The sequence below is a fragment of the Zalophus californianus genome, chromosome 7, assembly GCF_009762305.2.
Source record: "Zalophus californianus isolate mZalCal1 chromosome 7, mZalCal1.pri.v2, whole genome shotgun sequence".
Classification (NCBI taxonomy): Eukaryota; Metazoa; Chordata; class Mammalia; order Carnivora; family Otariidae; genus Zalophus; species Zalophus californianus.
The window spans coordinates 50,593,115-50,605,073 of NC_045601.1; the positions used below are offsets into that span (position 1 = coordinate 50,593,115).

Genomic DNA, 11,959 nt, shown 5'->3' on the forward strand with positions numbered 1-11,959 from the left:
AACTTAGTCATTTGGCCACATATTTACACATATATGGGTACGCTGCTAACCTGAATAATTCTGGGATTGTTACAAAATAAAAAAAGAAAGAACAGATACTGGGTCAGGTAATTAGCAAGGTGGGTCAGAGATAGGATGATGGAAGAAGCAAAGAAGCAAGAGATTTACTGGCTTTGAAGAGAAGAGGACCATAAGCCAAAGAATATAGGCAGCCTCCAGAAGCTGGAAATGGCCCTCAGATGACAGCAAGAAAATGGGACACTGATCCTTCAATGACAAAGAATTGAAATCTGCCAACAACTAAATGAACAAGGAAACAGAGTCTCCCCAACCCCCAACCTCCAGAAAAGAATGAAGTCCAGCCAACACCTTGATTTTAGCCCAGCCCATGTCAGATAGCTGAATTACAAAACTATATGATAATACACTTGTCATTTTTTTTTTAAGATTTTATTTATTTATTTGACAGAGGGAGAGACAGCGAGAGAGGGACACAAGCAGGGGGAGTGGGAGAGGGAGAAGCAGGCCTCCCGCCGAGCAGGGAGCCCAACGCGGGGCTCAATCCCAGGACCCTGGGATCATGACCTGAGCCGAAGGCAGACGCTTGATGACTGAGCCACTCAGGCGCCCCACACTTGTGTCATTTTAAGCCACTAAGTTTGCAGTAATTTGTGATGGCTGCAATAAAAAAATGTATACACTTACCTTAATAAAACTTCCAATTTAAAGAAATTCAAAGAAGGATCCCTACAGTCATTTATACCAGATTTTTAAAAATTCAATTCATATCGGGTCCTTAACGACTCTGGTATATTAAACTGTGCTATAATCAGAAATGCATGTATAGCCAACAAAACTAATAAAATAGTGAACTGAAAGCTACACAATTATGTTATATAAAAACTCCAAAAAGTTCATTACTAGTTATGAGAAACATTTCATCTAGGAGTGATTTCCGAGGCACTATCTTGAGTTTCCATAAAAACATAACCTTCTGCCTCAGAAGAAGGGATATCAATAAGAGGACCAGAATTCTCTACTTCCAAGTTCAGTGATTTCCCCTGTTCATAATTCAGGTTTGAATTATCTTTTGTTTGAATTTCTTGCTCTTCCAACTCCAAAGATTTATCTGAAGCTGTAGCTACAACGTCGTCATCTTCACATTCATGCAGAAAGCTACAGATCATGTTGGGTCTGTAGGAGAAATCATTGTCCTTGATTTGCAGCCATTCCACACCACCTAATGGGGGACGGTGAGGGATGGGAGGACAAACCAAGAAAGAAATAGGAAAAAGGAATTTTAGTTACTTACATTTATTTCTCTTTAATTTTTTTTTTTTTAAGTAGGCTTCACGCCCAGTGCGGAGCCCAATGTGGGGCTTCAACTCATGACGCTGAGATCAAGACCTGAGCTGAGATCAAGAGTCAGACACTCAACCAACTGAGCCACCCAAGCGCCCCTCTCTTTAATTCAAATTTTCATCCTATGAATACATGTCAAAATAAAGCCCCAACATAAACCAATGAACATGGTACCATGACTATTAATAAACAATCACATTATTTTCATCTTACATGGAGACCCTGGAGTGCCTATAGTATATGCAACATCAAAACTCAGTGTAAGTGAAATATAGTCAATAATACTGTAGTAACTATATGGTGACTACACTTATGGTGAGCACTTTGTAATGTATATAATTAATGAATCACTATGTTGTACACCTGAAACTAATATAATATTGTATATCAACTATACTTCAATTTAAAAATTTTTTTAAATTTTTTTTTAAAGATTTTATTTATTTATTTGACAGAAAGAGAGAGAGAGAATCACAAGTAGGCAGAGCAGCAAGCAGAGGGAGAAGGAGAAGCAGGCTCCCTGCTGACTAGGAAGCCTGATGCAGGGCTCAATCCTAGGACCCTGGGATCATGACCTGCACCAAAGGCATACGCTTAACCAACTGAGCCACCTAGGCGCCCTAAAAAAAAAAAATTTTTTTTTTAAGATTTTATTTATTTATTTGACAGAGAGACAGAGAGAAAGCACAAGTAGACAGAGTAGCAGGCAGAAGCAGGCTCTCCGCTGAGTGCAGAGCCCAATGCCAGGGCTCGATCCCAGGACCCCGGGATCATGACCTGAGCCAAAGGCAGACGCTTAACCGAATGAGCCACCCAGGCGCCCTCTAAAGAAATTTTTTTAAGATTTTATTATTCATTAGGAAGAGAGAGAGCATGAGCAAGAGAGAGCACACAAGCAGGGGGAGGGGCAGAGGGAGCAGGAGAAGCAGACTCCCCACTGAACAGGGAGCCCGACTCGGGACTCGATCCCAGGACTCCGGGATCATGACCTGAGCTGAAGGCAGACACTTAACTGACTAAGCCACCTCAGTGCCCCTCCAACTAAAAATTTTAAAAAATAGGGCGCCTGGGTGGCTCAGTTGGTTAAGCGACTGCCTTCGGCTCAGGTCATGATCCTGGAGTCCCTGGATCGAGTCCCGCATCAAGCTTCCTGCTTAGCGGGGAGTCTGCTTCTCCCTCTGACCCTCTTCCCTCTCATGCTGTTTCTCTCTCTCTCTCTCTCTCTCAAATAAATAAAATCTTCAAAAAAATTTTTTTTAAACAATTCAGACCATAAAAAAAATCACTAAAACTAATCATCTTCATTTACTATTCCAAGCCCTTTTTCCTGAGTCCAATTCCCAACTCACTGAGATAATTTGAGCTCTCACTACCACCTTGTCTTTCACTTCCCTATAATTTTCTCCTCAGTCTCCATAACAGATGATACTACCCTATCATCTTTCAACTCAACACTCACATGTCATTTTGAGTTGGAACATCCAACTATGAAATAAGACACCTCTCCAAAAAAAAAAAAAAACTTGAAAAAAATTGTTACCCTTTTCATACTTACAGTCACAGCCCTAACCCATCAATGAACCTCCCATAATCAAGTATTGTTTCAATAATGCTAGTAATTTGGGGGCGCCCAGGTGGCTTAGTTGGTTAAGCGTCTTGACTCTTGGTTTTGACTCAGGTCCGATCTCAGGGTTGTGGGATTGAGCCCTGCATCAGGCTCCACACTCAGTGGGGAGTCTGCTTGAGAGTCTCTCTCCCTCTCTTTTTCCCTCCCCCTCTGCCCCTCCCTGTTTGCGCTCTCTCTAAAACAAATTTTAAAAAAAGTGCTAGTCATTTTTTTCTTTTATCCTTATGACCCCTTCAAATATTTTCAATGGATCCTCATCAATTTCTATAGCAAGCCTGAGCTATTTACTGTCATTTTCAAAATGCCATTCAATATCTCTAAGATACCGCAACTTATCTTACCACCCTGTTCACACTTCGAACTGCTCCTATTCCCACCATAAACCAACTCTTCTGTGACTGTTTGTTGAAACATCCCTACAGCTGATGCCATGTCTTCTCGTATGTTATTACCATAAAATCTCCTTCTATCAAAAGTTGTTTAGGGCGCCTGGGTGGCTCAGATGGTTGAGCGTCTGCCTTCGGCTCAGGTCATGATCCCAGGGTCCTGGGATCGAGTCCCGCATCGGGCTCCCTGCTCCTTGGGAGCCTGCTTCTCCCTCTGCTTCTCTCTCTCTCTCTCTCTCTCTCTCTCCCCACCTCTGTCGCTCATGAATAAATAAATAAAATCATTAAAAAAAAAAAAAGACTGCAACATCCTTTTAAAAAAAAAAAAAAAAAAAAAAAGTTGTTTAGTCCTTTTCTCTCTAGTCAGCTTCAACTATTCTTTCATTTTTACCCCCTTGCAATAGCATCATTCACCTAGTCACCAGCTTCAAAACCTTGAAGCCATTCTGCAGCCTATTCTGTTATTTAGCATGGTACATGGCACATTCCAGATACTTAATTGCATAAAATGGGTGTTGAGTCACATTCATACATGTGTTTCAATGTGATTTATTTTTTTTTCTATTTTTTTTTTTTTAAGGATTTTTTTACATAGTGAGAGAGGGAACACAAGCAGGGGGAGTCAGAGAGGGAGAAGCAGGCTTTCCGCCGAGCACGGAGCCCGATGCGGTGCTCCCTGGGATCCTGGGACCATGACCTGAGCCAAAGGCAGACGCTTAACGACTGAGCCACCCAGGCACCCCCAATGTGATTGACTTTAGAGTGCAAATTCCCAGAAGGTAAGGACCACATCTCCTATTTTGTTCTGCCTGCAGCATATTGCCATGTTTGGTCGCCAGCCTCCAAGATGGTCCCCAAAGATTTTCACCTTCCCGGTATTCATGCCCCTGTGTCATCTCCTCCCACAATGAATAGCACATGTCATAAATAACAGAATGTGACTTCTAAGGCTGGTTCATAAAACATATTGTGGCTTCTACCTTGTTCTCATGGATCACTTGATCTGGAAGAAGCCAGCTGCCATGTCAGGAGGGCACTGGAACAGTACTGTAGGGAGGCAAGAACTGAGGCCTCCTGCTAAAAGCTGGCACAAACCTGCCAAGCATGTGAGGAAGCTGTCTTCTATTTAGATTTTCAGGTCACTGCAACCCAGCCAACATATTGACTGCAACCTCAAGACAGACATCGAGCCAGAACTGCCTGGCTAAGCTGATCCCAAATTCCTGATTCACGGAAACTGTGTAAAATATTTTTGTTGTTGTTTTTTCAAACCGTTAAGTTTAGAGGTAAATTTCTATGCAGCAATACATAACCAATACAGCCTTGTTGGCTAACTAATTTATGTGATTAAACAAAATACCCAAATCTCCCAGAAGCCCTATTAAAGACTCCAGGAAAGGAAATTCTACAACTTCCTTCTTTAAAAAAGAATATCTGGGGCGCCTGGGTGGCTCAGTCGATTAAGTGTCCACCTTCGGCTCAGGTCATGATCCCAGGGTCCTGGGATCGAGCCCCGCATCGGGCTCCCAGCTCCGCAGGAAGCCTGCTTCTCCCTCTCCCACTCGCCCTGCTTGTGTTCCCTCTCTCGCTGTATCTCTCTCTGTCAAATAAATAAATAAAATCTTAAAAAAAAATAAAAAAGAATATCTAAGTAATAGCTAAGCTATCTGATATGTATCTACCTTTCAAGTTCTTTCTAGAACTTCAAGTACCTCTTCCTGTTATTTTCACAGTGCTAAAAAGGAGGAGAGATTGAGGATATACATGTGAGGAACAAAGATTTTTTATGTACTTATGTGTAATTGGTATAATTAATTTCTACATGACTAATATACCTTCAAATAGTTATTCCTTAAAATACAATAAATCAAGCCATAAATATCAAGCCATAAATATCCATCACCAGAGTCATGTTTACTAGAGTTTGAAATACGTCTTTGAGCAAGGAGGTTTTTGGGTTTCTTTTTTCAAATTATGTGAATTTTTTTAATTTTTTTTTTTTTAAGATTTTATTTATTTGACAGAGAGACACAGTGAGAGCAGGAACACAAGCAGGGGGAGTGGGAGAGGGAGAAGCAGCACCCCCCCCCAAACAGGGAGCCCGATGCGGGGCTCGATCCCAGGACCCTGGGATCATGACCTGAGCTGAAGGAGGACGCTTAACGACTGAGCCACCCAGGCGCCCTATGTGAATTTTTTTAAAACTGAAATATAACTGACGGGCACCTGGGTGGCTCAGTTGGTTAAGTGTCTGTCTTTGGCTCAGGTCGTGATCTCTAGGTCCTGGGCTTGAGCCCCGTGTCGGGCTCCCCGCTCAATGGGAAGTTGGCTTCCCCTCTCGTCCTTTCTTTGCCCCTCCCCCTGCCTGTCCTCTTTCTCTCTCTGCTTCAAATGAATAAATAAGATCTTTAAAAAAAACTGAAGTACAGTTGACAATGTGACATTAGTTTCAGGTACACAACACAGTGATTTGAAGTCTATACATTCACTACGCGATGCTCACCACAACTGTAGCTTCCACCTGTCACTACACAACACTGTTACAACACCATTGACTATTCCCTAGGCTGCACCTTTAACCCCCATGACTTACTTGTGTGCCCCGGGAAGCCTGTATCTCCCATTCCACTTCACTCATCTTGTCCACCCCACCACTCCCTCCCCTCTGGCAGCCACCAGTTTGTTCTCTGTATTTATGGGTCTGCTTTTTGTTTATCCGTTTGTTTTGTTTTTTCTATTCCACATATAAGTGAAATCATTTATCTTTCTTTCTCTTTCTTCCTCTTACTTCACTTATGAGCAATGAACTTGTAAACTATCAAGTGATTATGTATCTCCACAAACATGTGCCTGCTATGGTTGCAAGAAGCAATAGTCTAAAGTCTCTACTTTGGAATGACCAGCAACTGGAGAAGGCTCAGCGGATGTGAGTTAAGAATGAAACTCAGGTCCAACAACTGTGGTCCTAGAGTCCTTCCCTCACATATAAAGTCAGCTTCTTCCAGTTATTAGCTTCCTGGGGAAGGTTGCCACCACTGCCACAAGTTTCCAGGAGATTCTCTGGGGTTTCACCTTGAGAATCCAGATCCTACCATCGCCACGTACAAAGAAGTTTTAATTAAGGGGGTGGGGGATGGTGGCTGCTGAATTCCCTAGGGGTTGGAAATCTATCAAGTTTCTTAACAAACTCGTCACAATTGTCTCCAATGCAAAGCAGGTAAGAAATTTCTTACATGTCTCCAGTGCCCTCTGCTACACTCAAGTTCAAATGAAATTTTTTATTTTATCTTTTTTTTTTTTTAAAGTAGGCTCCATGCCCAGAGCAGAGGCCAACACGGGGCTCGAACTCAACTATGAGATTAAGACCTGAGCTGAGGGGGGCGCCTGGGTGGCTCAGTTGGTTAAGCGATTGCCTTACGCTCAGGTCATGATCCCGGAGTCCCGGGATCGAGTCCCGCATCGGGCTCCCTGCTCAGCGGGGAGCCTGCTTCTCCCTCCACCCCTGCCCCCTCTCCTGCTCTCTCTCTCAAATAAATAAATAAATAAATCCTTAAAAAAAAAAAAAAAAAAAAAGACCTGAGCTGAGGGATGCCTGGGTGGCTCAGTCAGTTGGGCGTCTGCCTTCGGCTCAGGTCATGATCCCAGGGTCCTGGGATCGAGCCCCACATTGGGCTCCTTGCTTAGCAGGGACTCTGCTTCTCCCTCTCCCTGCCGCTCCCCCTGCTTGTACTCTCTCTGTCTGTCAAATAAATAAAATCTTAAAAAAAAAAAAAAGACCTGAGCTGAGATCAAGAGTCAGAAGTTCAACCAACTGAGCCACTCAGGTGCTCCTACAATTCAAATGAATTTTAAATCTATATCTGGTACTAAAAAAAAAAAAAAAAAAATCTATATCTGGTACTTTTCAGGAAGCACTCTCAATTTCCATAAAACATAGTTGTTACTACAAAGTACAAGGAATGTCCTGGCAACAATGTGTCATCTTCAAAGCCAAGAGTAAATCACCTACTTTCAGAGAACTAAGTGAACTAACCTATGCTTTCTTCTCCTTCCTTCTTTTCTGTCAAAAGAGTTCTTGTCATGCTGAGCTTCTTCATTGTATGGCATTTATATTTTAGCACTGTTTTACTACTGCCTTCTGCATCACCTAGAACATAAAACGAACTCAATTATTTTACTGTTGATGCCACCAAATAATCATGTGAAGCCTCAATAACTCCAGTTCAAAGAGTGAGACTAAACTACTTCCTGTTGAGATAGTGTAGTAAGTTCAAAATTTAACTCATCCCTCCTGCTCCCAGCACAGAGAAATGACAGATAAAATATGTAACAACTGAAGGCACAAGTGGACCCCAAAACAACAAACATCTCCAGAGGACCAAAACGCAAAGCTGTGAGTGAAATTAAATCTATTGGCCTGCTAGGCTCCAGCCCTGAAGTAGGCAAGTGGGACCTGGAATTGCCTTACAGGGTAATGGTGTCTCAAATTCTACCACTCTAAATGAAGCACCAACGTCAGACTTACTACTTGAAGCCTGAGACTGGAGCAAGGACGTTCTCAATCACAAAAGAAGCTGAGAAAAAACCTGCTGCCAACATGCTGCCTGGGGTTACAGCTTTACGGGAAACTGTGGGCGCAGGCAGGAGGGAGGATGAGACTCTGAGTTAGAGGTGTGAACCACACTGAAAACTTCCAGACGCTGCTATGTGTCACTGACACTACACTTCAGAAAGGATCATACCGCTACCTATAAGGATGAACCACATTAAACTGTCCATATTTAGTTCAAGTTGGTCACTTCATATGGTTAAACCTAACACACACTCAGCAATCTGGTAATTCCATTTCTAAGTGTGTATCTTAGAGCCATTTTTGCATACATGTACAAGGAGACTCAAAATACTCATGGCAGCATTTCTGCAGTAAGTTAATAAGCATAGTTAAGATCACGGGCTTTGGACCAGACCACCTGGGTTCAAATCCCAGCTCTGTCTCTCACTTCGTGTATGACTTTGGGAATGCTATTTACCTCTTTGTGTTTCAGTTTCTTCAAATATAAAATGAAGACAAAATGGTATCTACCTCACAGACTTGTGATGAGGAATAAATGAGTTAATACGTGTAGCATTTAGAACAATGCCTGACATATAAAAGGCATTCAATAAATTTTCATAGCTATTAATAATTACTGGTAAAAATGGAAGCAATCAACATGTCCAGTAACTGGACAATACACTGTAGTGTGGTCACAAACAGAATACTTAGCAAAAGGGAAAACAGAATTATACATACCAACGTGTATAAATCTCAAAACCTATCTCTAACTGAAAAACAGATATACAATGGTACATATAATATGCTGTAATTTGTGTCAAGTTTGAAAATATACAAAAAAATGCTACTTATCGTTTGTGGATACATATATGTGTAATACAAAATCAGGTATAGGAAAGAAAAACATCAAATTCAGGAAAGTGATTATCAAGACAGAGGAAGGGAGTATGTTAGAGAGGGGTATACACGAGGCTTCAAATGTATCTGGAATATTTTTTAACTATCCGGCAAAATGGTAGGATTTGATATAGCGAGACAATGGGCACATGAGATGTTAAATTTTAATATTTACTGTACAAAAGTAAGTTTGCAATATTTCACAGTAAAAAATTTGAGTCAGCAATGCAAGCACTTACCATGTTCAACATTTTCTTCAAATATAACACAGGTCCCAAGAGTGTCTGCAGAAAAGTTGAAGGCAACTTGTTGAGAAATAACAGAGTAACTTCCTCTGAAAAGCATATTAAAAAAGGAGTTTTATCTGACATCCTCCTACCTTCATACTCTCCAGCAAAGACATAGCTGTCCACTTGCAGAATTGGCCTCTCAGTGTCAATTCCCTGCAACAGAATACAGGATCATTAAAAAAATCATCATTACAGGGTGCCTGGGTGGCTCAGTTGGTTAGGCGACTGCCTTCGGCTCAGGTCATGATCCTGGAGTCTCAGGATCGAGTCCCGCATTGGGCTTCCTGCTCAGCAGTGAGTCTGCTTCTCCCTCGGACCCTCCCCCCTCTCATGCTCTCTATCTCATTCTCTCTCTCAAATAAATAAATAAAATCTTTAAAAAAAAATCATCATTACAAAAAGCCTTGCAGGGGTGCATAGGTGGCTCAGTCGGTTAAGCACATCCAACTCTTGATTTCTGCTCAGGGTGGGTCATGAGATCCAGTCCCACCTCAGGCTCTGTGCTGGCTGTGGAGTCAGCTTAGGATTCTCTCTCTCCCTCTCCTTCTGCCTCTCCCTCCCCCTCTATAAAAAACAAGCCTTGGCGGGGGGGGGGGGGGGGGGGGGGGGGGGGGGGGGGGGGGGGGGGGGCGGTGAAATGGGTGAAGGTAGTCAAAAGATACAAACTCTGTTATAAAATAAGTCCTGGGGATGTAATGCACAGCATTACTCTACTTATTAATACCTTGGTGTACACTTAAAAGTTGCTAAGAGTGTAACATCTTAAAAGTTTTGACAACAGGGTGCCTGGCTAGCTGTCTGTAGAGCATGCAACTCTTGATCTTAGGGTTGTGAGTTCAAACCCCATGTTGGGCACGGAGCTCGCTTAATTGAAAAAAAAAACCCTCATTACAAGAAAAAAATTGTAACTGTGTGTAGTGATGGATGTTAACTAGACTTACTGTGGTAAGTACATACAACAGTTAAATCATTATGTTGTACACCTGAAATGTAATGTTATATGTCAATTACATCTCAATTAAAACCAAAAAAAGGAAGAGGCTTCAATATGTAACCTTGCTACCAAGGAGAGTGAACGCCAAAACTGGGGAACCTCTGGAGCTTGTCCTAGCAAGTGCAGGTAAGCTAAAAATGCTCTGCTCACAGCAGTTACAATACTTCATTCATATCCAAGTAGCACGCTGTACTTCAATCAACCCCCTCTTCAAGTTAAGGTAGGAACAGAAAAAGTCTTGTCAACAGTAGCTCAAAGATTTTTTTTTTATTATGTTATGTCAATCACCATACATCACATCATTAGTTTTTGATGCAGTGTTCCATGATTCATCGTTTGGGTATAACACCCAGTGCTCCATTCAGTATGTACCCTCTTTAATACCCATCACCAGGCTAAGCCACCCCCCCACCCCTCAAGCTCAAAGATTTTTAAGTAAAATGATAAAAACAGATGGTAACATGACACCACAGCTCAAGTCAACAGTAGAGTGTGAGGTCTTTAAATTCTTTTCTTAGTAGGCTTCTTTCCTCCCTTCTCCAGTTAATCTGTGTGCATATCTAAATAGTCTGTCTTCACTGTTTTCTCTCCCCGCTCACTATCTAAAACAATGTACTTTTTCGAAATATATAGGTTGGTAACAAAATGCTACCTCCTCTCAATCTTCCACTCTCCCCGGGCACACATTCAGACTCTGAAGGCGAGCACGGCATTTTCTCCCATTTGTTCCCATAGTCCCTCTGTACTTCTCTCTGATTGTCCTTAGAATTCAGTGCTTTGTAACGAGGAATAGATCTTTGGGGATACGTATTTCAATATTCATTCTTGTTTAAATGTAAGAAAATCTACAGAAATCCCCCAATTCTAGAAGACTCACCAAAATCTTGCATTTATTTTCACATTTTGATAGAAAGTCTGAATCAATAATTCCGGACAATTCCACCAGAACCAACTGCTCCTGGTGGAAGAAAAAGGAGTTAACATGCTAGCACGGGAGAGTTCAGAAGAGGCAGTTAATAAGCGAAGCCAAAAATCCCCACCGGAGCGATCCCAACTTTTGTGAACACTAGGTCCTCCTTTCAACGAGAGGAAGCAAGCGACGATGCCTAAGGTTAACTTCCTCTACTTCCCCCATTCTAGCTACTGTGTGGCAGCTAGGGCTGAGGCCAGCGCTCCGGCTCCGCGCGCCGGGGGCTCTCCCTCCCGCCAGCGGCAGCCCGACTCCCTGCCCCACACGCCGCCCGCGCCGCGCAGGCCGCCGCCGTGCCACTCACTGCTTCCTCTTCTTCCTCTTCTTCCTCTTCTCCGCCCTCCCGGACCCGCTCCTCGGTCGCCGCCATGATTCCGCACCTTTTCGGAACCTCCGAGTCGCTGGCCACGCCCTCCGCGGCCGCCATCTTGAGTACGGGCAGCAGCTCCCCAGGTCTGGCTGCTGCTCGGGCCCCGCAGACCGCTCCTGCCAGGACGCGAGATGGTCGCCCCCGTACCCACGTGGAGGTCCGCTCCGGGCTTCCTTCTTGTTTCTTTCTTGAGAGGAGGAGTGCGGGTCTGGTGGCAGCCGGCCGGGGCAGGCCTGCGACCGAGGACACCCTCAGGCTACCGGCCCGAGTTGGGGGAGAGGGCTGGGGAGGGAGAGAGGATAAAGAAGGTGCAAGCAAGGAGGCCGCCATGTGAGAGGGAAACGAAGAGGCCTCTCTTTGGCCCGACTCAACATTTCTTGGAAAGATATTCTTAATATCGTGTGAGCACTACTCCTCAATTCTAGTTCTCCTTGAGCCGAGTTAAAAGCACATTTCAGTGTAACACGTAAGGAGCGCGCAAAGTGGGCTTGGGTTTCAGGCCTGCCAG

At 43.3% G+C, this 11,959-nt stretch overlaps 1 protein-coding gene across 4 annotated transcripts; it reads right to left on the reverse strand.

Annotated features, from left to right (window-relative positions):
* Positions 1-577: 577 nt before the first annotated feature.
* GTF3C6 (general transcription factor IIIC subunit 6) lies at positions 578-11,681 on the reverse strand. Of its 4 annotated transcripts, none has more exons than XM_027602549.1 (6): positions 11,386-11,681; positions 10,989-11,069; positions 9,207-9,270; positions 9,067-9,132; positions 7,409-7,522; positions 578-1,240 (listed from the first exon to the last, which is right to left on the reverse strand). In XM_027602549.1, exons 1-6 carry the CDS (start codon positions 11,506-11,508, stop codon positions 939-941), a joined length of 750 nt encoding a protein of 249 aa, XP_027458350.1. In that variant the 5' UTR covers positions 11,509-11,681; the 3' UTR covers positions 578-938. The 4 variants fall into 4 exon arrangements, with proteins under 4 accessions (XP_027458350.1, XP_027458351.1, XP_027458353.1 ...); XM_027602550.1 differs by having other exon boundaries at positions 9,067-9,111; positions 11,386-11,536; XM_027602552.1 differs by lacking the exon at positions 7,409-7,522 and having other exon boundaries at positions 9,067-9,111.
* Between the last annotated feature and the right edge of the window lie 278 nt (positions 11,682-11,959).

What these genes read in the sequence shown, in the direction of transcription:
- GTF3C6 (XM_027602549.1), bottom strand. Translation starts at nt 11,508, where the DNA reads ATGGCGGCCGCGGAGGGCGTGGCCAGCGACTCGGAGGTTCCGAAAAGG. An exon ending in AAAATAAATGCAAGATTTTG is followed by an intron (nt 9,271 to 10,988) that starts GTGAGTCTTCTA and finishes ATTCTGTTGCAG; the next exon opens with GGAATTGACACTGAGAGGCC. An exon ending in GGAAGGAGAAGAAAGCATAG is followed by an intron (nt 1,241 to 7,408) that starts GTTAGTTCACTT and finishes GTCCCCCATTAG; the next exon opens with GTGGTGTGGAATGGCTGCAA.